Raw genomic sequence first — 25,036 nt, forward strand, 5'->3', positions numbered from 1 at the left:
TTAACTACCTATCTTTCTACTAGATCCTCCCCTTATACGGGTAGAAACGCCCCTATACACTAGTATACTAGTTAAGATTCATATAGGGAGTCTAGATTAACTTTTATCTAGATATCCTTCCTAGTAAGGATACCCTTATGCTAGAGATAGAAGGACTAACCATATAAACTCGCCTTATTAACATATATAATAAAGCTAGGTAAACCTAAGCTAATAAAAACCTTCCTTATATAATAGAGAGGGTCCTAAAATATAATGCGGTTAAAACCCCCTCTCTCTTTATAGGGGATTTTAATAAACATTATCTATTCTAGGACCCCCTAGCCGTATAATTACTAGGGGCTAAGAAGCTAATAGACTAGATTAAAGATAATAACCTTAAGATTATAAATACCCTAGGGGAAGGTATATACTTCCGCTACGGTATAGCTAATAAGACTATTATAGATCTTATAGTAGCCTCCTTATCTATAGCTAACCTCGTACGAGACTAGTAAATAGTTAAGGTAGGATTAGACTATAAGGGAATACTATTTACTCTTACTATTTAGTCCTAGCCTAGAGGCCCCGGATAAGCTTAGTATAATATAAAGGAAGCTAAATAGCTAGAATTTTAGAAACTATATTAGATGAGACTTACTATAGCTATATAGGCTATATAACCTAAGATTATAAATCTTCTAGCCTAAGCCCCTAATAAGGTCCTTACCTAGAAGATTAATATCCTAATACTTAACTAACTAGGGGAGGCACTTTAAATAGCTATTAGTAACTCTATAGCTATATATATTCCTACCTACGCTCCTAAATCTAGGGTAAAGCCCTAGTAGATAAGAGACCTATCTAACCTTCGTATAAACATAGTAAGGGCTAGATGTATAAAGAACGGAGAAGAGTATAAGGTAGCTTAGAATAAATATACTATAGCTCTAAAATTAGTAAAGTCTAACTACTAGGAATCCTTCCTTATAGAAGAAACACCCTATATAATTTTCTAAGCTATAGCTCATACCCGCTTATCTACCTCTAGTCTTATCCTATAAATTTAAGATATAAGAGGGACCTTACACTCTTCTTTCCCTAGTAAATGCTAAGCCCTCTAGGAGAAATTATTCCCCTTACCCCCTTAGGCTTAGTCATATAACTAGGCATCCTATTAGCCGGACCTAGACTAGGAATAGCTATTACTTACTAAAGAAGAGCTAGCTAATGTATACTCCTTCTAGATAAAGGGTAAGTCCCCTAGCCTAGATATAATTACGTAAGAAATTATTATTAAAGTATATAAGGCTACCCTAGAGTAACTCCTTTACATCTATTATATACTATTTAACTAGGGCTACTAACTACTTCTCTAGAGAGAGGCACGTAGAGTAATCCTATAAAAGCTAAGTAAACTAGACTACTCCTAACCTAAGGTGTATAGGGTTATCTCTCTTCTTAACTACCTAGGAAAGGTACTAGAGAGACTTTTTATAAAATGGCTTAGGGTACTTACTAAAATAACTAACCTACTCTACCCCTCCTAAATTAGGGGTAGGCTAAAGAAGTCCGTAATAGATATAGCTCTCCTCCTAACTTATTAGGTCTAGGGAGCTAGATAGTAGAATAAGAAAGTATCTACCCTCTTTCTTAACATATAAGGGGCATTTAACTATATAGCCTATAACTAACTCCTTACGGTTATAGCTAGACTTTAGCTTCTAGTACGCCTTCTATACTAGGTTAAATCCTTCCTATAGGATTATATGACCTAGCTATTATTTAATAGCTAGATAGAAAACCTTACCCTAGTCTAAATAGGAATCCCCTAGGGAAGTCTAGTCTTACCTATCCTATTTCTTATATATATATGAGAGATCTTTTAAATAGGGGCCGTTAGCCCTCTCTTATATATGAATAACATCTCTCTTACCGCTATCTCCTCCTTATAGAAACATAATATAACCCTCCTATAAAGAGCTACATTATACATTTTTTAGAAAGGGAAAGAATGTATAGTAGACTTTAACCTTAATAAGATAGAGCTTATCTACTTCTCTACTAGGAAAATAGACCTAGTCCTAGTCTACCTACTAAATAGGGAAAAGATATAGCTAAAATCCCTTATATAATAGCTAGGTATTCTATTTAATGAAGGTCTTACCTTTAAATAACACCTAGCTACCCGTATCGTGTAAGCTAAGGGGGCCTTCTCTAGGCTTACCTAGCTAGTAAATATAGAATAAGGCCTTTCTTCCTAAGATATATAATAAATCTACCTAGTATGCGTACTTAGTATAGTAGACTATAGTAGCTAAATCTACTAGAAGAACTAGGCTAGCTTTATAAGGAGCTACTAATCCCTATAGGGAGTAGCACTTTAAAGGATTCTTAGAGCCTTCTAGATGACCCCTACCTAGCTAATAGAGCTAGAAGTAGCTCTTCTCCCCCTAGCCCTACGCCTTAATAAGGAAATTAGGTCTTATACCCTCTAGGTAAGGAAACTTATACTAGTATACCCTATCTATAAAGCCCTTAAGTAAATCCCCACTCTAATAGAAGGGGACCCTATATAAAAGCGGCTAACTTAGCTTAAGAGAGTAAAAGCTAGCATTATACATCTTAAGAGTAATGGCTAGGAGAGAATTACGTACTTCTACTTTCCCCTATAGAAGAGATCTCTCCCGTATAAGGTGTATATTAGTATAAATTCTAAAGAGGAGGAGGCTATAGCCTATTAGTAGATAGTAAATAAAGCCTCCTCCTTAGATGTTTATATCTATATAGATGCTTCATGCATCCCTAGTAGAAAAGGAATTAGTACGGCTTTTTACGTATGGAACCCATCTAGAGATATACTATATACTAGTAAGGGAGCTAACCTTAGCCTACTACTAATAGTATATAATAGGGAACTAGATGCTATTCCTACTATACTTAAGTAGGCTATCTTATACGGCCTAAAGAATAACTATATTAAGGTCTTTATAGATAACTAAGCTGCCCTCTAGAGGCTTAAGGTCCCCTCTAATAATACTAGCTAGGAATGCTAAATATAAATAGCTTAAGCTATAAATACCCTTATATGAATAGGATATAGGGTTTTCCTATACTAGATACTAGGGTATACTAGTATCTATAGGAATAAATAAGCTAATTATATTATAAAGGAGGCTATATTAGATACCTTACCCTCTAGGGATAGGACTAGCTTCGCTTATATCTAGTAATAGCTATAAGTATAGACATGTATAGAATAGGTAATGTATATTACTAAAATAGCTAAGAAAGCTATTATATAAAACCCTAACACCTACTATACTAACCTATAGTAGAAGCCTAGAGGATGCATTAAAATTCCCTATATAGAATAGTAATACGCCTTAGCCTTCTACTAACTAACTTTTAGGCATAGCTACTTTAAAGCCTACCTATACCGCTTTAGAAAGATAGATATACTATACTACCCCTACTGCGGCACTATAACATAAAACCTAAAATACCTACTTCTTAGTTACCTAAGATATAGTAGTATATAAGAGAAGCTACTAGCTAGCCTCTTAATATAGCTAGCTAAGCTAGTATATAGGAGTAATCTCTTAATAGAGCTCCTCCTAAATACTTATCTAGGAATCTCCTACATAATAGAGTTCCTCTAGTTAATAAAGGTATCTACCTATAAGTAGTACCTTAGTCTTATGCCTAAGGAGGCCTAAAACCCTTACTAACCCCCTACCTAAGGAGGCTATAAACCCTTACCTTAGTATACTTCCCTATATTTCCCTTCTATATGACCTATTTCTCTATTCTTACGCGTAGCTACCTACGGTTATATGAGTAAAATCCGTACATAATAGCTAACTATTCCCTAAAAACCTACCTATATACCCTATAGTAAATTATTATATAATAATAAACTAGATAGTCTAGGCACCCCTTACGCGGTCCCCTTAGGCACTTATACTCTTCTCTAGTTTAGCTACTACTTCTTAAATAAAGCCTATGCGTTAATAAGTTATTACTATACATAAAATTTTTAAAAAATTAAAAATTACCATACCTGCTATAACTCTATAGCATAGGCTTATACATATATAACTAAAGTTAGAAAGTAAAAACCTACCCTCTAAAGTATTATACTATAAGTATACCCGTACCTACCTCCTAGGGGGAGGCCCTACCTAAACTAGTTTCCCTTCTACTAGATAACTATAACTATGAAATCTAGGATACCCCTATACCGTCTAGCCTACTACCTACTTAACTTACTAATAAACCTAAGAAAATAGACTAGGACACCCCTATACCGTCTAACCTACTACCTACTTAACTAGCTAATAAACCTAAGGAAATAGACTAGGATTTCCCTATAAGCCCTCTCCCCCTATTATCCCTACTACTTATTATACTAGGCCTAATTAAGAAATAGTACACTAAGCCTAAGAGAACTATCCCTATAGATACTTCTAAACCTAACCCTATATACTAAGGAAAAAGGACTAGGGTTAGATTTCGTCTAAACTTTAATACTACCTAGGAGGCAATTAATATAGCCCTCTCTTACATCCTATATGTAATAAACCTTACGTATAATATAAGTAAAAAGTAAAGACTCTATGACCTTAGTAACGTCCTATGGGATTATACTAAGATAGGTCGCGTAGGTAATACATTATTAGTGCTTACTACTTAAGTTTACTCCCTTAAAAATACTACTTATATGCTAGGAGTAAAGGTTTACTAGCTATAAAAGCCGGTCATCCTTCCTATAAACCTAACTAAACTATTATACGTAACCTAAGCCTAGAAAGTAACTCCTACTAAAAAACTAAACATAATAACTCCTTACCTAAAGATAACTATAAAGCTAGCTACTACTCCCCTAAAGACCCTATAGGATATATAGGTCATCATCTAGTAATAAAGCCCCTTCTAAGACTTTAACCCTCTCTCTATATAAAATAACATTAATAACGCCTTTAAGAATATAGGTATATCTAGCCCTATTATATTAATAGTAATATATACGGAGAAGGGTAACATCCTACTTACCAGCTTACCCTAGTATGACTCTAAATTCCTTACCTCCTATAAGGACCTCTTTACTTACCTATTCCTAGACGCTATAGTCTAGGAGAACTAAACCTAGTATAAGGTTATTACCTATAGTATCCCTCTTAAAGACCTATGCTTACTTAATATTAGATAATTTATTATAGAAGAGGTCTATACCTTTAATCCTAGCCTTTCTATTATTAGAACTCTATACTAGCTTACTTTAGCTGAAAGAAGAGCTACCTAAAAAGTAGGGTTAGTCATTATAGCCTTCCGTATAGTAAAAGAGGTAGAGATAGCTATCTTAAAGCTATTCTATCTTATAGGAGTAAGTATAAGGGTTATAAAACTCCTTAGGATTACTCTAGATGTATAGTATATAAAGTGTTAAGAATTTAGCTATAGCTCCTCTAGGTATTATAATAGGACTAAATGCTTACTATATACTAGCCCCTATACTATAGAAAAGCATAACTATAACTACTATATAAAGAGAGGTATAAAATATGCCTATATAGTGTTAAAGTATAGTAACTATAACGGTACTTATTACTCCTAGGACCTAAACTATCTCTATTATCTAATAAAGCTATCCCCCTAGTATCGCGATAGCTATTAGAGTCATGATAGCTATTAGACGCTAGACGCTAGTAATATAAGTACATTATAACTACGCCCTTACGCGATTACTTAATAAGCCGAAGCTAATCATAACTAAGCCACGTAAACCGGCTAAGCCGCGTAAGCTAGTAGTACTAATAGATAATAAATACTCCTAAGGATATATAGCCTACTTAATAGCTAATAAAACTTCGCGCGGTAATAAGAAGATTAATTTCTTATCTATTTTAATAACGTAACTAAAGTAGTAATTCATGTAGTAAAGAGAGAGTTTAGTCTCATTTCACTTCTTATATAAATACATATAGAAGATAGAAGAGTACATAGCATCTTCTATATTTATAATAATTAAGAAGACTTTACTTAACTTTATCTTTTAACTACTTAACTTTAATTAAGTTCTTTTTAATTTTATATATATCTAACTAAGTAGATAGCCTCTAGGTAAGAGCCTATATATTAGCCGCTTAATAATTTATGATAGATATAGAAGATTATTCTAGGTATTATCCCTATCCTACTTTTTTATTACCTAAGAGAGGTATTAGAATACCTAAACTAGGTATACTATATATATAGCCTAAGCCTTATATATAACTATCTATTATTTAAGAAGGAAATTTAAGTTATCTTAGTGAGGTGTATTAGTATTATCTAAGGACTAAAGAGTATTAAGTATATATTAACTATAGAAGTCTTTATAAGGCTATAGTATAGTGTATAAATATTAAGGAGGCATCCTCTCTATACCTACTTATAAGAAAGTAGAAGACTATTCTATATCTAGATAGTATAGCTAAGAATTAAGCCTACATAACTAGTACTTAAGAGGAGTCTAGTAGTTAATAATAAATACCCTTACGCGGAGGTACTAAATTACCTTATAAATTAGAGGAAGGAAGAGGATAGGTACTCCCCTTCTTATTATAATCTTTTTATTCCCTATTACTAGTTAAGCTTAATATATAAGTATAAGAGAAAGGTCTTTTTTACGTAATATAATTTTAGGTTAAAGAAGCTTTTAGGCATATTCTACTAGAAGAAGCTAATAACTATTAATCTAAGATTACTCCTCTTATAAAGGGATAAACCTAGGATATTACTATTTATATAAAGATATAAATTAAGACTCTTAAATAAGTTATTCTTAACTTAGCGGAAAGGATTTTAAATTATTAAACTTTATCGCATGAAGATACTATTAAGTTAATAAGTTTATAGTATTTAGAAGAGAATAGATCCTAGAAGAAGAAGAAATATATACTAAGAGTGCCTAACCTACCTAAATTAATAAATAGCTAAAACCCTATATATAAGTATTAGCGGCTCCTTATAAATAATAAAATCTATAGTAATAAGGACTACTTTAAAAGAGGTACTACTATAGATACTAAGGAAGCTATTATAAGTTATGTCCTCTCTAGGATATAGGGTAAGGTAGTATAGTATTTAGTACTATTTCTTTATACCTATATAAAGATAGATAATCTAGTCTTTAATACTAACTTATATTACTAGCTTAAGTAAGTATTTAAGAATCCGTACCGGTAAAAGGATGTAAAGAAGAAGCTAAAGGACCTTTATTATAAAATTCCTATAGATCTTTAGAAGTTCTAGTTAGAGTTTATATACCTAGCTTTAGAAGCTAACCTTCCGTATAAATAATAGAAAGAGGATTTTCACTCTTTATTAGATCCCCTACTATAAACTTATTTAGTAGGAATTAAATAAGATAACTCTATTTCATTTAAAGAATACCTTTAAAAGGTATACCCTATTACATAAAGTATAATTAAGTACTAAAACGGTTAAAATATATCTTTATTATCCTAGGAAGACCGCATAAAGAAATAATAATAGGAATAAGTAGGTAAATCTACTCTTTTAATAGGTAGAAGTTTAAGAGAATAGCCTTTTTTAAGGTTATTATAGAGATCTACTCCTTACGTAATAACGGAAAATCTAATACATAAAGGAAAAGCGGAACTTAAAGGTAATATTAGACCCTACTATTAATATAGAAAATTTAGATACCTTATCTAATAGTGCCTAGAAACTAAAGTAAAGATAGTTAATACTATAATAGAAGAAGAAGGAGAAGAGTATATAATATTAGAACTATACTCTTCTTTATTAGAAAATGATGAGTCTTAGGGGAAGTCTCCTCCCTAAGACATAAGCTTAGAGCTCTATAAATTACTAATTTATAGGTAAATATTTATGACCTTATTAGAGGATACCTATTTACTATACGAACTATAATTATAGCTAGTAGTTATGCTATACCTATTTATGCCCTAGTTAATACTAGTATAAATAGATCTAGCTTTATCTATCCTTAACTTCTTCTATAACTTAGGGAATTAGGGATTAAGAAAAGAAAGATTACTAGTAGGAACCTTAAAGTCTCTAGGTTTAACTAATACATAAATAAGTAACTTAATTTCATTTATTAATTATAATTTCATTTCTAATATTAGCTAGTTATAATATACGCCTTTATACTAGATATTAGGTACTATGATATTATTCTAGGCTACTAGTTCCTCATACATTATTATATTCTTCTAGATTACCGTAACTAATAACTCATTTAGTTAAGTCCTCTAGACTAAATTTCTTTTTTAAATCTTTTAAATATTCTAAAATTATCCGCATGAAGTAAAGTTATGTAGATAAACTAATTAATTTCTTTAATATACATCTCTAATAATATTAAAGTTAATAACTAAGAAACCTTTTTTACCTCTCTTATAGAAATTAACCTATCTATAAAAATACTAATAGAAGTAGTAGATCTTTATTCTATTATACTAGATAATATTAATAAAGCTGATAAAGATGAAGCCTTTAATAAATACCTTAATAATTATTTACCCTCTAAGTATAAGAACTACCGTGATGTCTTTTTAAAATAAGAGTCTAACTAGCTACTACCTTCTTATATAGGAGTTAATCATTAAATCTCTCTTATATATAAGGATTCTCCGCGCCTACTAATAAGTCCCCTCTATAGAATATCTCTAGAATAGCTTACCGTAGTAAAGGAATACGTCTAAGAGAATTTAAAGAAAGGATTTATTACTAAGAGTTACGTACCCTATACCTCTCTAGTATTAGTAGTAAAAAAACCCGGAGGTAGCTAGTAAATTTATATTAACTACTAACGGTTAAATAATTAAATAAAGAAGGACTTATATCCTTTACCTCTTATCTTAGAACTCTTATAGAGAGTAGGTAAAGGAAAGGTCTACATAAAACTAGACATTTAATAAGCTTTCCATTAAATCTAACTTTAAGAATAGTCTAAAGAATATACTACCTTCTATATAAGATATAGACTATTTAAATACCGCGTTTTACCTTTTAGGCTAAGTAATAGGCCTACTACTTTTTAATATTTTATTAACTAAGTTCTCTTTAACTATTTAGATAATTTCGTTATTACTTTTATGGATGATATTCTTATTATTTCTAAAAACCTATATAATTATACCTAACACGTTATTAAAGTTCTATAATAATTATAAAAAGCGGGACTATAAGCTAACATAAAAAAGAGTAAGTTTTTAACTACTTATACGAAATTCTTAGGATATATTATCTCTACTAAGGGTATATTAATAGACCTATAAAAAATTAAACCTATTCATACCTAGTAATTACCTATAACCCTCTAATCTCTTTAGTCTTTCTTAGGATTCTATAACTTCTATTAGAGATTCCTTCCTAACTACGGATAAATTAGCCGGCTACTAGAAAAACTATATTTAAAAGTAAAGTAGTAATAACTTAGGCTAGTTAAGGAAGAATCTTTTAGAAACCTTAAGAAACTAATATATAGTAAATTACTACTTATAAACTATAATCTAACTTTAGATACTTATATAGAAATAGATATAAGTAATAGAGTAGTTATAGGAGTTCTATCATAATATTAAGAAAATTATGAATAGAAACTAGTATCCTTTTATTCTAAGGTAATATTAGACGCTGAACTCTATTATAGAATACCTAATAAAGAACTTCTAGCTATTATATAAGGACTAGAGGAATAGAGATCTATACTTATAGGCCTTTATAAACCTTTTCTTATAATTATAGACTATTAAGTATTAGAACACTTTACTTCTAAGTACTAATTATCCGTATAATAAGTAAGATAGGCTAAGTAACTTACTAAGTACTAAGTCCGGTTTACCTACTAACTAGGAAAGGAAAACATTATTATAAATATTCTTATAAGAAAGTAAGAGTAACTTAAGACTTAAAAAGAGAAAGTAAAGGCCGTATAAGAGTAGTATCTCATTCCTACTTCCTAGGTAGTCCTACTTATAATGATAGAGCCGGAAGTTTCTCTACTAATAATTTTCCTTAATGAACTTCTCCGCGTAAATAGAGAAAACCTAGATCTTAAACTATAGAGAGAAATAGCCTATCTTTAACCGGAAAACGAATTATATTAGAAGCTATAGGATAGATTACTTCTTTACTATAGTGTATTAGTCATTCCTAACTAGGATAACCTTTATATAAGAATGATTAAAGTAATATATACTACTTATATTACTACCCATCCGGGAATTAATAAAATGTAAAAGCTATTATGGTAATACTATTACTAGCCTAGCTAGACTTACATAATTAAGAGATATAGCTAAAACTACTATATTTACTACTAGAACTATGAATTTACTAATAAGATACCTAGCCTTCTATATCCTCTACTAATTCCTAACCGTCCCTAGTAATACCTAGCTATAGATTTTAAAGAGATGCCGTAAGACTAAAAGGGATTTAATTATATCCTTATTATTATAGACTAGTTATCCTAAAGAACCTTTAGTTTACCTTACATAAAGAAAATTAATACTAAAGGAGTATCTTAACTTTTTTATAATTACGTCTACTAAATCTTTAGAAATCCTAAAAGTATACTATTAGATTAAGGTCCTTAGTTTATTTTAGCCTTTATGTAGGAGCTATATAAGTTAACTAGTATTAAATAACACTTTAATTTAGCCTATTACTCTTAGATAAACGGAATTACTAAGATAGTAAATTAGGTCCTTATATACTAACTACGACCCTTTATTAATTACTACTAAAATGACTAGTCTAATCTTCTACTATTAATGGATTTAGCTTAGGCTACCCTCCTATATAAGGCTATAGGTCTTATACTAGTAGAAGTAGACTTTAGCTTCATACTATATATATATTATAACTAGACTACTTATATAATAATAACTACTTTACCTAAAGGTAGAACATAGTCTATAGCTTAGTCTCTCTAAAAAAGAAGATAAGAAGCCTATAAGTACGCCTATAGATTAATTCACTAATCGTAAGAAAAGAACTACTAATAAGCTAATAAATACCGTTATATACCTAACTTTAACATTAGAGACTTTATTTATATTAAGAAGACTAGCTAGATAATAGACCGGCTAAATCTAAAATTAGACGCTCCTAACGTAGGACTATTTAAGATTACTAGAATGAAAGGACATTCATATAAATTAGATCTTCTAAAAAGCATGAAGGTTATAAACCTTTTCTATATTAATCACCTACGTAAGGTAGCTATAGACCTATTACCATAATAGAGATATACTAAGCTAGAACCTAAGGTTATTAATAACTAGTAAGAATAGGAAGTTAATTTTATCCGCGCGAGTAAGGTTACTTATAGAACTTTAAAGTACTAGGTTTAATAGGTAGGATATAATTAAGATAATAAGTAGTATATAGTAAGTTCTTTTATTAGGGCCCCCTAAAAAGTAGAGGACTTCTATACTACTAATCCTTCTACCCCTAGACTACTAAAGAACCTAGAAAAGTGGAAAAGAGCCTTCCTTAAATAAGAATCATAGAAAGAAACGTAATTAGATAACTAACCTACTTATACTCTAGTAAAGAGAATCCTTTAACACTATAGTAAATAACCCTTATCTATATAAACTAATTTACCCTTATCTATCCTATTTTCCTATTTTAATTTTATTTCTTATCTTTTATACCCTTACTCCTCTTCCTCCTCTTTAGTAGGAATTAGAGCTAACTTCTTAAGTTTAGGCCTTATTACACCTTTAATAGCGCCCTAGAGAAAGTTATTAACCTAGTTATCTATTATATAGTAAAGAGTAAGGTACTCTCTAGGCTATATCTTATCCTTATACCTTTTATATTAATTAGGAGGATGAGTACTAGTAAGGTCACTTATAGTATAGTTAAGGTTACTAGTACCCTAGACGTAGTTCATATAATAACCCTATAAGAAACCTAGTAACTTACGGTAACTATAGAAGACGTGAGTAGAGAAATTATCTAAGTACTTAGTATAACTAGTAGCCTAATTAATACCTATGTATTAGATTAAGTAAGCATCGCGTAAAGAACTATAAGATTCCGTAGACATAATGTTAAAATAATCCTTAGAAACTAGGATAATAGCATAATAAGCTAAGTTACTAAGGCCTAATATACACCTTATATATTAGCTAGTTTTATTACTACTAAGGGATTTCTATAATGAGTTAGCTATTATGTAAGGATAAGTAAGTAGTAATATATACCTTAGCGAGTTTTTTAAAGGCCTTACGCGGAATAAAGACTATAATCTTATTAGAAGCATCTACCTCTAAGTCCTAATCTAAAGGTTCCGCTAGTAATTCCGTAGGTAAAGTAGCTAGATGAATAATACTACTATTATTACCTTTATATAAAGGTATACTTAGTAGTACGCTAACATAACGACTACTAGAACGCATACGCGAAGGTAAAGTAGGTAAATTAGCTTACGTAACGTTCATATAAGGATTTATAGGTAGAATAGCAACGTATACTAGCTCTTAGGAGCTAGGTACTATACCTAGACTAGTTAGCTTCACTTTACCTTATAAACTCTAGATATATAGATGATTAGCTAATTACGCGTAACGTCTTACGCGATAGTCTTAAGTTACCTTAGCATCCTCTTAAGGCATTACATTACCTTTAGGATGCTTAGAGCGATGACGTTAATTAGATACTATCGCGTAATAATTAGTTAAGCGTTTTTAGACCTACTATAAACGGGAGGACTTACTATTATTACTAGAGTTATTACTAGAGCTAGTTACTTAAATAAGAGATAGGCTAAGAGTAATAGGAAGATATAATAATAGAAGTAAGGTCTATTATTATTATTAAGGTAGTAGTAAAGAAGGTTAGTTAAACTATAAACCTAATAATAAGATATACCTAGTAGTTCTATACTTTACGCCCTCGCCGAAATAGCGCCGGTTAGTTATCTATATAAGCACCTAATAAGCTAACTTAGGCTTCCTATTAGGGGGGGAATGTCGCGATAGCTATTAGAGTTATAATAGCTATTAGATGCTAGACGCTAGTAATATAAGCATATTATAACTACGCCCTTACGCGATTACTTAATAAGCCGAAGCTAATTATAACTAAGCCGCGTAAACCGGCTAAGCTACGTAAGCCGGCGGTACTAATAGATAATAAACACTCCTAAGGATATATAGCCTACTTAACGGCTAACGAAACTTTACGCGGTAATAAGAAGATTAATTTCTTATCTATTTTAATAACATAACTAAAGTAGTAATTCGCGTAGTAAAGAGAGAGTTTAGTCTCATTTCACTTCTTATATAAATATATATAGAAGATAGAAGAGTACATAGCATCTTCTATATTTATAATAATTAAGAAGACTTCACTTAACTTCATCTTTTAACTACTTAACTTTAATTAAGTTCTTTTTAATTTTATATACGTCCGACTAAGTAGATAGCCTCTAGGTAAGAGCCTATATATTAGCCGCTTAACGATTCGTGATACCTAGTATAAATGTTAGGTTACCCTAAAATTATACTATTAGGGATAGTACTAGAACGCTATAGTAGAGTATATATATAATCTACCTTACCTACTACCCTATACTATATTTACTTTTCTATATACGCCTTCTTCCTACCCCCCTTCCTTTTATTACTCTTACTTCATGCTACCTATCTACTTAGATAATAGTAGGAAGGCTAGTTCTTAGCCCCCCCTTACCTAAAAAGAGCCTAGATAAACTATCTATCTATAATAACCCTATACTAATACTATACTAAGAATTATACTTCGTTATATGAGACTCTTTAGCCGGGCATCCCTACTTACCTTATAAACGTATATAGTATCCTCTATAGATAGCTCCGTCTTAGATAGCCTATAGCTCTAGTAAGACGTAAAATAATTAATTAATTAATTAATTAATCTACTCTTCTCTAGTTTAGCTACTACTTCTTAAAAAAAGCCTATGCGTTAATAAGTTATTACTATATATAAAATTTTTAAAAAAATTAAAAATTACTATACCCGCTATAACTCTATAGCGCGGGCTTGTACGTATATAACTAAAGTTAGAAAGTAAAAACCTACCCTCTAAAGCATCGTACTATAAGTATATCTATACCTACCCCCTAGGGGGAGGCCCTACCTAAACTAGTTTCCCTTCTACTAGATAGCCGTAACTATAAAATCTAGGATACCCCTATACCGCCTAGCCTACTACCTACTTAACTTACTAATAAACCTAAGGAAATAGACTAGGATAACCCTATACTATCTAACCTACTACCTACTTAACTAGCTAATAAACCTAAGGAAATAGACTAGGACTTCCCTATAAGCCCTATCCCCCTATCATCCCTACTAATTATCGTACTAGGCCTAATTAAGAAATAGTATACTATACTAAAGAGAACTATCCTAGTAGATACCTCTAAACCTAACCCTACCTACTAAGGAAAAAGGACTAGGTTTAGATTTCATCTAAACTTTAATACTACCTAGGAGGTAATTAATATAGTACTCTCTTATATCCTATATATAATAAACCTTACGTATAATATAAGTAAAAAGTAAAGACTCTATAACCTTAGTAACATCCTATAGGATTATACTAAGATAGGTCGTATAGGTAATATATTATTAGTTCTTACTATATAAGTTTACTCCCTTAAAAATACTACTTATATACTAGGAGTAAAGGTTTACTAGCTATAAAAGCTAGTTATCCTTCCTATAAACCTAGCTAAACTATTATACGTAACCTAAGCCTAGAAAGTAACTACTACTAGAAAACTATATATAATAACTCCTTACCTAAAGATAACTATAAAGCTAGCTACTACTCCCCTAAAGACCCTATAGGACATATAGGTTATTATCTAGTAGTAAAGTCCCTTCCTAGACTTTAACCCTCTCTCTATATGAAATAATATTAATAATGCCTTTAAGAACGTAGGCATATCTAGCCCTATTATATTAATAGTAATACATACGGAGAAGGGTAACATCCTACTTACTAGCTTACCCTAGTATGACTCTAAATTCCTTACCTCCTATAAGGACCTCTTTACTTACCTATTTCTAGATGCTATAGTCTAGGAGAACTAAACCTATTATAAGGTTATTACCTATAGCATCCCTCTTAAAGACCTACGCTTACTTAATATTAGATAATTCATTATAGAAGAGGTCTATACCTTTAATCCTAGCCTTTCTATTATTAGAACTCTATACTAGCTTACTTCAGCTAAAAGGAGGGCTACCTAAAAAGTAGGGTTAGTTATTATAGCCTTCTATATAGTAAAAGAGGTAGAGATAGCCATCTTAAAGCTATTCTATCTTATAGGAGTAAGTATAAGGGTTATAAAACTCCTTAGGATCACTCTAGACGTATAGTATATAAAGTATTAAGAATTTAGCTATAGCTCCTCTAGGTGTCATAATAGGACTAAATACTTACTATATACTAGCCCCTATACTATAGAAAAGCATGACTATAACTACTATAGAAAGAGAGGCACGAAATATACCTATATAGCATTAAAGTATAGTAACTATAACGGTACTTATTACTCCTAGGACCTAAACTATCTCTATTATCTAATAAAGCCATCCCCCTAGTATAAATATTAGGTTACCCTAAAATTATACTATTAGGGATAGTACTAGAACGCTATAGTAGAGCATATATATAATCTACCTTACCTACTACCCTATACTATATTTACTTTTCTATATATACCTTCTTCCTACCCCCCTTCCTTTTATTACTCTTACTTTATACTACCTATCTACTTAGATAATAGTAGGAAGGCTAGTTCTTAGCCCCCCCTTACCTAAAAAGAGCCTAGATAAACTATCTATCTATAATAACCCTATACTAATACTATACTAAGAATTATACTTTATTATATAAGACTCTTTAGCTAGGCATCCCTACTTACCTTATAAATATATATAGTATCCCCTATAGATAGCTCCGTCTTAGATAGCCTATAGCTCTAGTAAGATGTAAAATAATTAATTAATCACGACTTATGCGGCTAGCTAACATATAATACGGACTATCCCCTACTACTATCTAATAGCTATACCTTACTTATATATAAAGTGTAGTAGATTATAGGTCCCTAGTTTTCTAGTAAGTTAGTAGCTCTAAGATACTTAGACGAACACTTTAAAATAGTAGACTATACTAAATCCTAGGAGCCTTTCACACCTCCCTAATTATTCCTATAGAAATTAAAGTAGGCCTTCTCCCCCCCTACCTTAGGAGGAACATGTTACTTTAAGTATACGCTATAAGACTCTTTAAACTTAGTTACTAACACCTAGTACATATAATTATTAATAAGTTTAAACTAGAGAGCATACTAGGATACTAGATATAACTTAAATATGTCTAGAACATAATTTTAGACCTAGTAATAGGTACTAAAAGCCTAATTAAGCATGGTTCCTTTCCCCTATAGAAAAAGACTATGCTGTATAAAGTTAAGATTAGCTATCTCTAAAAGGAATAAGAAGCCTAAGTATATATTAGATATATAGGACATATAACTTAAGTAGTTATCCTATATTCTAATGCTTCATCTATCCTAAAAGGAAATAGAGTAGGTATAGGGATTATAGTATATAATACCTAATAAGATAGTGTAAGAGTAGTAGTAAGATATAGAGTAAATACTAGACTATACTAGCTTATATATAATAGAGAACTAGAGGTACTTATAAGGGCTATAGAGCTAGCTGCCTAGAAATAGCTAGGGTAATAGATTATAGTATATATAGATAACTAAGCTATACTATACTGCCTCTAAACCCTATCTAACCTACTAGGTTAAGGTCTATAACTTTAAGCTATAGATATAGGCTACTTAATTATAGCTAGATAAGGTAGTCTTACCTTCTTATAGGCCCTAGGCTATATAGGGATTAGAGGAAACCTATAAGTAGACGCCCTTATAAAGGAGGCTACTAGGCTAACCCTAGAGAATAACTACTTAAGTACTACCCTTCTTAGAATGCGTATATAATAAAGAACTATAGTAGAATAGATAATATATACTATATAATACTAGGAAGCATAGATACTACCATCCTAGGGGTTATATATATATAACTTCCTACCTATACTAAGGACGTCTATCTAACTCCCTAAGTATAGATAACTAGAAGTATTAGCCTACTTCTAATTAAAACTAAACTACGGCTACTTTAGAGCCTACCTAGTATAGTTTAGTAAGATAGACTAGGATAATTATAGCTATAATAATACCGCCTAATAGATACTATAACACCTTATTAGTAACTACCTACTCTATAGCTCTACTAGGAAAGAAGCTATATAGGTATTATATAAGGCGTATAATGATAATAGTAGGAAAATAGCCTCTATACCCTATAGAGAGCTGTTCTAAGGAGATGTTAGTAGATAATTTATACTTAAATTTAGATGTTAGATGAAGGTTTCTACTAGGGTATAGTACATATAAATAGTAGACTAAGGGAAAAAAGAAGAGTAAAAAGAAGAGGAGAGAATCTATTCTAATCTCTACTAGTAGAGTAAATAATAAGCTCCATAATCCCTCTACTTATAGTTCCTATAGGTACTACCCTAGAACCCCTCTAACTAAAGATAATTAAGGAAAGGACCCCTTTATCTATAATCTACCTAATACCCTCTAGGCTTATACCCCTCCTCTACCTTATATAGAGCCTCTACTAAGACCCTAGCCCTCTAGATTAGGAAGATATTAATATAGCTTAGATAACTACTCCGTAACTACTCTAGCTAAATCCTCCTACTCCTAATAATAATTAGATAACCGTTTAGTAGTAAGGTAAGGGCTTAACGCTATTTATCTATATAGTATACCTAGGCTAGGGCGGCATATAGAGCTCTATTATTAGTAATAATATTAATATATAGTTATCTAATAGTAGTAATAGGGCTAGATTAAATTATAAGTAATATTAATATAGATTAAACCTAGGTTCTTTAGCATTATTTATTTTCTATAATAAGTATTAGCTAACTATACTAGTTAGCTAGAAGATGTATACTACTAGTTAAAAACCTTACCCGCCTTTTTTACCTTTATAGGTACTAAGAAAGGTGTTATATAATACTAACTAAAAAATAGTACTATTAGGGATAGTACTAGAATGCTATAGTAGAGTATATATATAATCTACCTTACCTACTACCCTATACTATATTTACTTTTCTATATATACCTTCTTCCTATCCCTCTTCCTTTCCTTACTCTTACTTTATGCTACCTATCTACTTAGATAATAGTAGGAAGGCTAGTTCTTAGCCCCCTCTTACCTAAAAAGAGCCTAGATAAACTATCTATCTATAATAACCCTATACTAATATTATACTAAGAATTATACTTTATTATATAAGATTCTTTAGCTAGGTATCCCTACTTACCTTATAAATATATATAGTATCCTCTATAGATAGCTCTATCTTAGATAGCCTATGGCTCTAGTAAGACGTAAAATAATTAATTAATCAATCAATCAATCAATCAATCAATCAATCAATCAATCAATCAATCAATCAAGTCAATTCTGTGGAAATGTTAGACTGTATGATGATTCTATCGCACCCTCAACATATGATTTCTCGCGTTGGCACAGTGCCAGAGTGGTTAATGGGTTGGACTTGAATCTTGCGCTTCGAGTGATCCAATGGCTTCGGCCTCGCAAGTTCGAATCTTGTCTGTGTCGCGTTTTTTGTTTTTTTTTTGTTTTTCCATTCGGTGACCTGCACACTAGATGGAGCAGCTCACAACTTTTGCGAAAACCTTTTGCTTCGGTGAGAAACACGAAAATCGGACTGTTTGCTTTCTCGGTGCGCCTGAAACGGAATCAACGCTGATTGCACCATGTCCAAGGGCATGTCATGGAAGTTGATCACGTTGGCAGATTCTGGTGCCCTGCATAATATCTCAGCATCCATGGACACACGGGCTCAATTGTTTTGAACGCAACAGTAAACAGACGGCAAAGCGCACACCAGACAGAGACTGAATCGAGGAAAGACAAGTCAAGCGCAACGCTTGGATACAGAAGGATCTCTTCCACGGCAAAGCGGCCCTGCTGAACGGCTGAATGCGAGTTGAAGGACATGTCTATCTAGAGTGGTCCTGCATTAGCTTCACCAGTCATATTACTTGCGACGGAAAAATCGTCCCTGATCTACTCGTCAAACGCATTCAAGGGAGGCTGGTTGGCTGATTAACTCGGGAACGAGTATACCTACGGCTCCGTTGACGATGAGAAAAGATGACAGGTCAAGCCTGAGAGAGGAGCAAACAGAGAGCCGGTCAGCGATGGCAAGGGTCAACTCGTGAGCAATTATTCTATCAAGAAGTGAAAGCGCAGAGCGTTTCTCGATAAGCTGGAGAGCAAGTGGGAGAGCGTCAATAATCCGAGAACGTGCGAGTGAGGGCATGCGAGAGAAACGACTCAGATAATTGATCGTCTTCAAGAAGCATTGGAAACAAGCAGAGACGTTGTTATAACATGCAAGCTACAATGTGCGAAGGGACGAGCAGGGTGAATCCGGTCAGGGCTGAAGCCTCCCCTTTTTCCTTTTGTCTATCCCTCTACACCGAGAGTGCTGCGTTCTCTTTGGTCATGGATTCTGGGAAAACTTTTTGACGAAGCCTTATTCCTGGAAATGAGGAAAGGACGAACAGTTCTCTTTTTAAGTCCACCGGCCTTGAAGAAGCATCGTTTGCATGTTTCTGCTCCCACAAGCGTCGTCCATCATCAAATGACTGGATCTGAATCACTCTATTTTCAATGGTCCAATTCTTCTGAGCCCTTTACTCTGGGTGGTTGGGTGAGCTATACTCAACATTGAGACCCTCTCGCAGATCCGCTTGTCTGACAACTTTTCGCAGAGAAGGGCGAGAGATTCCCACGTGTGAACTGTTGAATCCAGACCTCGACTTATTCTGCGCACTCAAGGACGCTCGAATAACGGAAGGAGTCGAGCCCGAGGCGTCTGGAGGAGTAATGACAGGCAAAGAAACTTTTCAGTGGTTGACTTGATTCCTTTATGACGTACCGAGCATCAAGAACAATACCGTTCTCCACAAACTCCACGTCTACACGTGTTTTCTCCTTTGCCAAACAGGTGAAGCGTTTGGTTTGAAACCGCTGATCCCTCCGCTCCGTGCACATGTAAACTATACCCTTTATACCAAAGTCAAACACTCCAACGCCCGTCGATGGAACCACGGCAAATGAATCCAAAAATGTACGTGCATGCGTTTCACGGGCCCAGTCTCTGCGTAGAGCCAATCACAGTGTTCTGCAGCGGCGTCGTCGAAGGCAGGACTCCGTATCTGCCAAACGTCGACTTGTCCACTGACACGTAGTGAGGTAGCTTTGCGAGCAAGTTCAGCTTGCTTTCGAGCCAGCGGAGTATCTTTTCTGGCGGTGCCAGGAATTTGATGTAGTTCATTCCCCAGAGATAGCCGATGGCGGCGCCGCAAAGGTGGCCAATTAGGCTTGTGTTGGGGATCAGGAAGCTGGTGACGAGGATGATAAAGAGCGGCGTCGTCCAGGTGGGGACTTTGTAAGGTCCTATGCTGTTGTATGTTAGAGCCTGCATGTTGTTGGCACGCGAGCGACTTTACCTGAAGTAGGGATTTGCCCGGTGTGCCTTGACTGCCTCGACGGCGAGCAGGAGGAACACCCACACGCTACAATTCGGTCAGCCCTTTCAGGGTCCCCACGCGGAAGATTGGAAGCCGCACCTGGCTCCTTGTACCGGTGTGTTGCCTCTAAGAATGCCACGTTCTATGAGAAGATAAATCACGCCGGGAAAGGTCGCGAATGCTGCCAAGGTAAGCGGTTATCCGAAGACCAAAATCGCTTGAAACGTACGCCCTGAAAAGAGGGAAAAAGATACGAGCGTGCCATGCTCGGATTCGAAGCGCTCGAGCAGCGGGGTTATTGCGAGAAGATTGATGACAAGGTGGAAGAAACCGAGATGTGTGAACGAGTACGTGTTAAGGCGATAACCTGTCGCCCGGAAGCACGGAGTCAGTCGGAGACACGTTTAGAGGTGCGGAGATGGAGCAGGTGTACCTGTTGCTAAGCTGACTTGATCAGGAATCAGGGCGCACTTTTGGCGCAGGTCGGTCCAAGGAATACTCGCGAGATACAGGGCGACGGTGATGAACAGAATGATGCGCGTGCAAAGCGGCAGGCGAAGCACATACGAGCGCAGTCGCGCCGGGTTCAAATTGGGTGCGGCGAAAGCCATGTTGTTGCAGGGGAGAAGAGGTCTCCGGTTGAGAGATGCAGTCGTGACACGCGCCTCGATTGACGCCGCCGATGCGATGATCCGGGGAAGCTTGAGCTCTCCTTCGTCTGCAACTCGACTCGACCCAACGAACACGTACAAGATGCCGTAGCCTCGCTCGACCCTCTCCCCGCACCAATGGCTTCGCTCAGTAAGTGGCCGAGTAGGCTTTCTCGGATCGCTATTCTTGGTACTGACCCTGTCGCCAGCTCCAGCCCTTCTTGGGCTCCGCCGCGATGCCCGTATTCTCAAGATTCCGCCCTACCTCTCCGCCCTGTGCATCATCGTCGGCGTCATATGGCTGTTTATGCTGCCCTTGGACGAATACTCGCGCCAGACGTACATCTCCGAGAACGCCCTCCTCCCTGGCCAGGTCCACACGTACTTTGGCGGCAGCGAACACAACATCTTTCGCGCATACAGACATGAAGTGCACGCGTTGGCGGATAAGTCGCCGGAAGAGTACGTGGATGGCAATGTTCAAGCCGGATTGCCATGGCTGACAATCTTGCAGGCGTGATCAGATCCTTGAGGACTTGATGAAGTCGACAGGTCTCAAAACCGCGCGTCAAAAGTACGAGTACCGCACACCGGGCAAGGATGTCGTTGGACAAAATACATATGGCCTCTTGCAAGGCCCGCGAGCCGACGCGACCGAGGCGGTGGTGCTTGTCGCCGCCTTCGAAACAACCAAGGGGGAGATCAACATGAGCGGTGTCGCTCTGGCCTTGACCCTTGCCCGGTATTTCAAGAGTAAGTCCAGGGCACGGATTCATTGAAATTCGGGTTCCTAACAAGGCTCAGGATGGTCGTTGTGGTCCAAGGACATCATCGTTTTGATTGCTGGAGACAGCACGGCGGGATCACAAGCTTGGGTAGACGCCTACCACGACGCCCACGACCCGAGGATGGTGGAACCTCTGACAATTAAAAGCGGTGCGTTGCAAGGCGCGGTAGCCATTGAATATCCCGCTGGGCCATGGGGACACCGATACGACAAGATTCACGTCCTCTATGATGGCATCAACGGGCAGCTCCCGAACCTCGATCTTTTCAACACGGCTGTTTCCATAGCGAGCAGCCAAGTTGGCATCGGATGCACTTTGCAGCGCATGTGGGAGCATGAAGACACCTACAAGGAACGACTTCAAACCATACTTCGAGGCATGATCAGCCAAGGCCTTGGTCACGCGTCTGGTCCTCACAGCGCCTTCATTCCCTACCACGTAGATGCGCTTACCCTTCAGACTGTCGGGGACGGCTGGCACGACGAAATGTCCCTTGGCCGGACTGTGGAGAGCATCTTCCGCAGTCTCAACAATCTTCTCGAACACCTTCACCAAAGCTTCTTCTTCTACCTCCTCATGCAGGCCAATCGCTTTGTGAGCATTGGCACCTACCTCCCGTCAGCCATGCTCATTGCTGTCAACTTTACAATAATCTCAATAGCTCTCTGGGTGGAAAGCGGACGTCCCCCAAGTCCTCCAACCAGAGTAGCGTCGACCGAAAAACCCAAAGACGAAAAGGAGCCCGAGATGACACTCGTCAAGTCCGGGAAAGACGCCTCGCTCGTCCCCACGAGCAGCCTCACAACAGTCGAACGCAGCATGTTCCTCCCTCTATCCTTTGTCGCTGGGGTGCACTTCCTTGGTCTGCTTCCTCTCTACCTTTTCAACAACACGCCAGCAAACTATCTGTCCTCCGTCTTTATCTTCACCGCGGTTATGACAGTTCTGGCTCCGCCAACGACCGCGTACCTCTTGCAGCGCTTCCGCGCCCCATCAAAGCAGGAGACGACGCTATTCCAATGCTTCTCGCTGCTCCTACTCGGCATGTTTCTTTCGGCTCTAGCAACCCTCAACTTCTCACTCTCCTTTCTTGTTGGCTTGTGTGCGGCCCCTCTATCCTTTGTGCGTTCGGTCAGCAACGGAAACCAGCGCCGTCGCTTCGCCCTGGCGAGCCTACAATATGCACTGCTTGTTGCCCTGAGCCCGGTAGTCGTCATGGTAGTAGGGAGCCAGCAGCTGGGCCTGACGAAAGGCCAAGGCTTAAGCGGCGTCACCGAGGTCCTTGTAGAGGCGGCATTTGGCTGGCATGTATGGGGGTTGTGGACCCAAGTTGTGGTCTGGCTAGTTTGGTGGCCGGCGTGGTTTGTGGGTGCTGTCGTGGTGTCTGGGTCCATTTTCGGGTAGTAAGTGTACTTACTGAATGAGCGTCTGGAGCGCACGCATTGCTAGGCCAACTACTACTGTGTTCAACCAGATATAATTATCAACGTCGCCTACATCAATTGATCAACTAGAATGTGGGTAGAACGTGGCATGGGTTCACCATGTATGTTTATGGACAATCTGGATTTGAATTTGAATCCTCAAGATGTCCATGGCACTTCGTCGCATGAACACAACAAGACACTGCTCTCCCATACCTGATCTCACGTGAAAACAGCACAATCGACAGTGGTAGTTGCGCGGCATCGCATGCGGCAGTATCGGATGCTTACCTGATATTTGCGAGAAATCTGGAGCAAGCTGTATTTTCCGCGCGTTATCGCGACGACCATAGCTGTGGTTCCATTGCAAGAGGACAATGGCAACACGTTTTCGGATGACTAACCAGTTCCCCTGGTGTCAATCTCCTGCGATCTGTTTGTGGTATTCATCGCATTCAACATTCACGTTGTGCGCCTCCTCTCAGACATCATGAGTCGTGAATTTGTCATTGCACTCGCAATTGATCATCTTCGTCGTTGAAGTGGACACATCTGCTCTTTCACTTACGCACCATACCAACCAACGACGAGCTGCCCGGTACAAAACCGCAACATTGCTCAATCGAAGACCCCTTGAACATCCTGCAACCCCTCCTCCAGTAAACAAAACAAAGCCCCCTACCGCTGCTCAACGACCCGATCACCTCCTTCTCTTCGCCAAGGCTCGGTACGGGCCCGACCTTATTCAGGACCAGACAAGGCGGGCGACACGGAGCCAAATTCGACCGACAAACGCTCACCAAAAAAAGGAGATCAGTCGACCGTTCTACTCAATTTTCTTTCCGCCAAGAGCGAAAAGTATCGCGAGTTGGTGCAAATAGCGATGGACACGATGCACAGAGCATGCAACGAGCTGCAAGTCATGGAACTGTACCTGTACGACAGCCGGAGAAAGGCTGGAGCAGGAGGGCCTCTGGGGCAGGCATGCATGCATGTATGTCTGTGTGTGTGTGTACGGTCTGTGTGTGTGTGTACGGTCGTTGTGTGTTGCCAGTAGCCAGTCGCCAGCCAGTCTGCAACCGCAAAACTCGAACAAAGCGCAAGCGAAGGAAAATCCAGACATTCGTCTGTTGCGTCGTTGCAAGCGAACCCGCAAAGACCGCCACGGCGACTTCTGAAGGCCGTCCGTCCGTTACGTATCATTCTGCTTCTGATACAGCAGCAGCCCCCCTCCAGCCCTGTCAGACACGCCCGACACTCGCTTGCGGGTACATGTGACTTGATGAGCGACGCCATCGCACCCGTCGTCTCCACTCACCGCTGTCTTGCCTTGCCTGGCTTTGGTGTGTGGATGGACTGTGCGCGTCGCTGATGGCGAAACGTTGTATGCAGGCGAAGTTTCATCGAAAGAGGGGCGAACGACGGCTCGACGGTCGGTCGACAAAAGAAATTTTGGTCCGTGGAACGAATGGGCAACGAAA

General features: G+C 36.6%; 2 protein-coding genes and 1 non-coding gene across 3 annotated transcripts; 2 read left to right on the plus strand and 1 right to left on the minus strand.

Annotated features, from left to right (window-relative positions):
- The first annotated feature begins 18,653 nt into the window (after positions 1 to 18,653).
- Positions 18,654 to 18,750, plus strand: IWZ02DRAFT_t51. The gene has a single exon. It is a non-coding gene; the product is annotated as a tRNA-Ser (tRNA).
- A 1,348-nt stretch (positions 18,751 to 20,098) lies between these two features.
- On the minus strand, positions 20,099 to 21,414 carry IWZ02DRAFT_251949 (uncharacterized protein). Its single transcript, XM_066763197.1, has 5 exons — positions 21,127 to 21,414; positions 20,923 to 21,060; positions 20,793 to 20,874; positions 20,673 to 20,738; positions 20,099 to 20,624 (listed from the first exon to the last, which is right to left on the minus strand). Exons 1-5 carry the CDS (start codon positions 21,302 to 21,304, stop codon positions 20,306 to 20,308), a joined length of 783 nt encoding a protein of 260 aa, XP_066622923.1. The 5' UTR covers positions 21,305 to 21,414; the 3' UTR covers positions 20,099 to 20,305.
- Positions 21,384 to 23,718, plus strand: IWZ02DRAFT_401256 (Gaa1-like protein). The gene is made up of 4 exons (XM_066765629.1): positions 21,384 to 21,494; positions 21,553 to 21,805; positions 21,858 to 22,096; positions 22,148 to 23,718. Exons 1-4 carry the CDS (start codon positions 21,482 to 21,484, stop codon positions 23,533 to 23,535), a joined length of 1,893 nt encoding a protein of 630 aa, XP_066622924.1. The 5' UTR covers positions 21,384 to 21,481; the 3' UTR covers positions 23,536 to 23,718.
- The last annotated feature ends 1,318 nt before the right edge of the window (positions 23,719 to 25,036 follow it).

The sequence above is a fragment of the Phyllosticta citriasiana genome, assembly GCF_038021145.1.
Source record: "Phyllosticta citriasiana strain CBS 120426 chromosome Unknown IWZ02scaffold_6, whole genome shotgun sequence".
Lineage (NCBI taxonomy): Eukaryota > Fungi > Ascomycota > Dothideomycetes > Botryosphaeriales > Phyllostictaceae > Phyllosticta > Phyllosticta citriasiana.

Coding starts and splice junctions, on each gene's coding strand:
- IWZ02DRAFT_251949 (XM_066763197.1), bottom strand. CDS start 21,304: ATGGCTTTCGCCGCACCCAATTTGAACCCGGCGCGACTGCGCTCGTAT. Junction 20,875..20,922: donor TTTTTCCCTCTTTTCAGGGC/GTACGTTTCAAG, acceptor TTACCTTGGCAG/CATTCGCGACCTTTCCCGGC. Junction 20,739..20,792: donor ACACCGGTACAAGGAGCCAG/GTGCGGCTTCCA, acceptor ACCGAATTGTAG/CGTGTGGGTGTTCCTCCTGC.
- IWZ02DRAFT_401256 (XM_066765629.1), top strand. Junction 21,806..21,857: donor GCGGATAAGTCGCCGGAAGA/GTACGTGGATGG, acceptor ACAATCTTGCAG/GCGTGATCAGATCCTTGAGG. Junction 22,097..22,147: donor CCTTGCCCGGTATTTCAAGA/GTAAGTCCAGGG, acceptor AACAAGGCTCAG/GATGGTCGTTGTGGTCCAAG.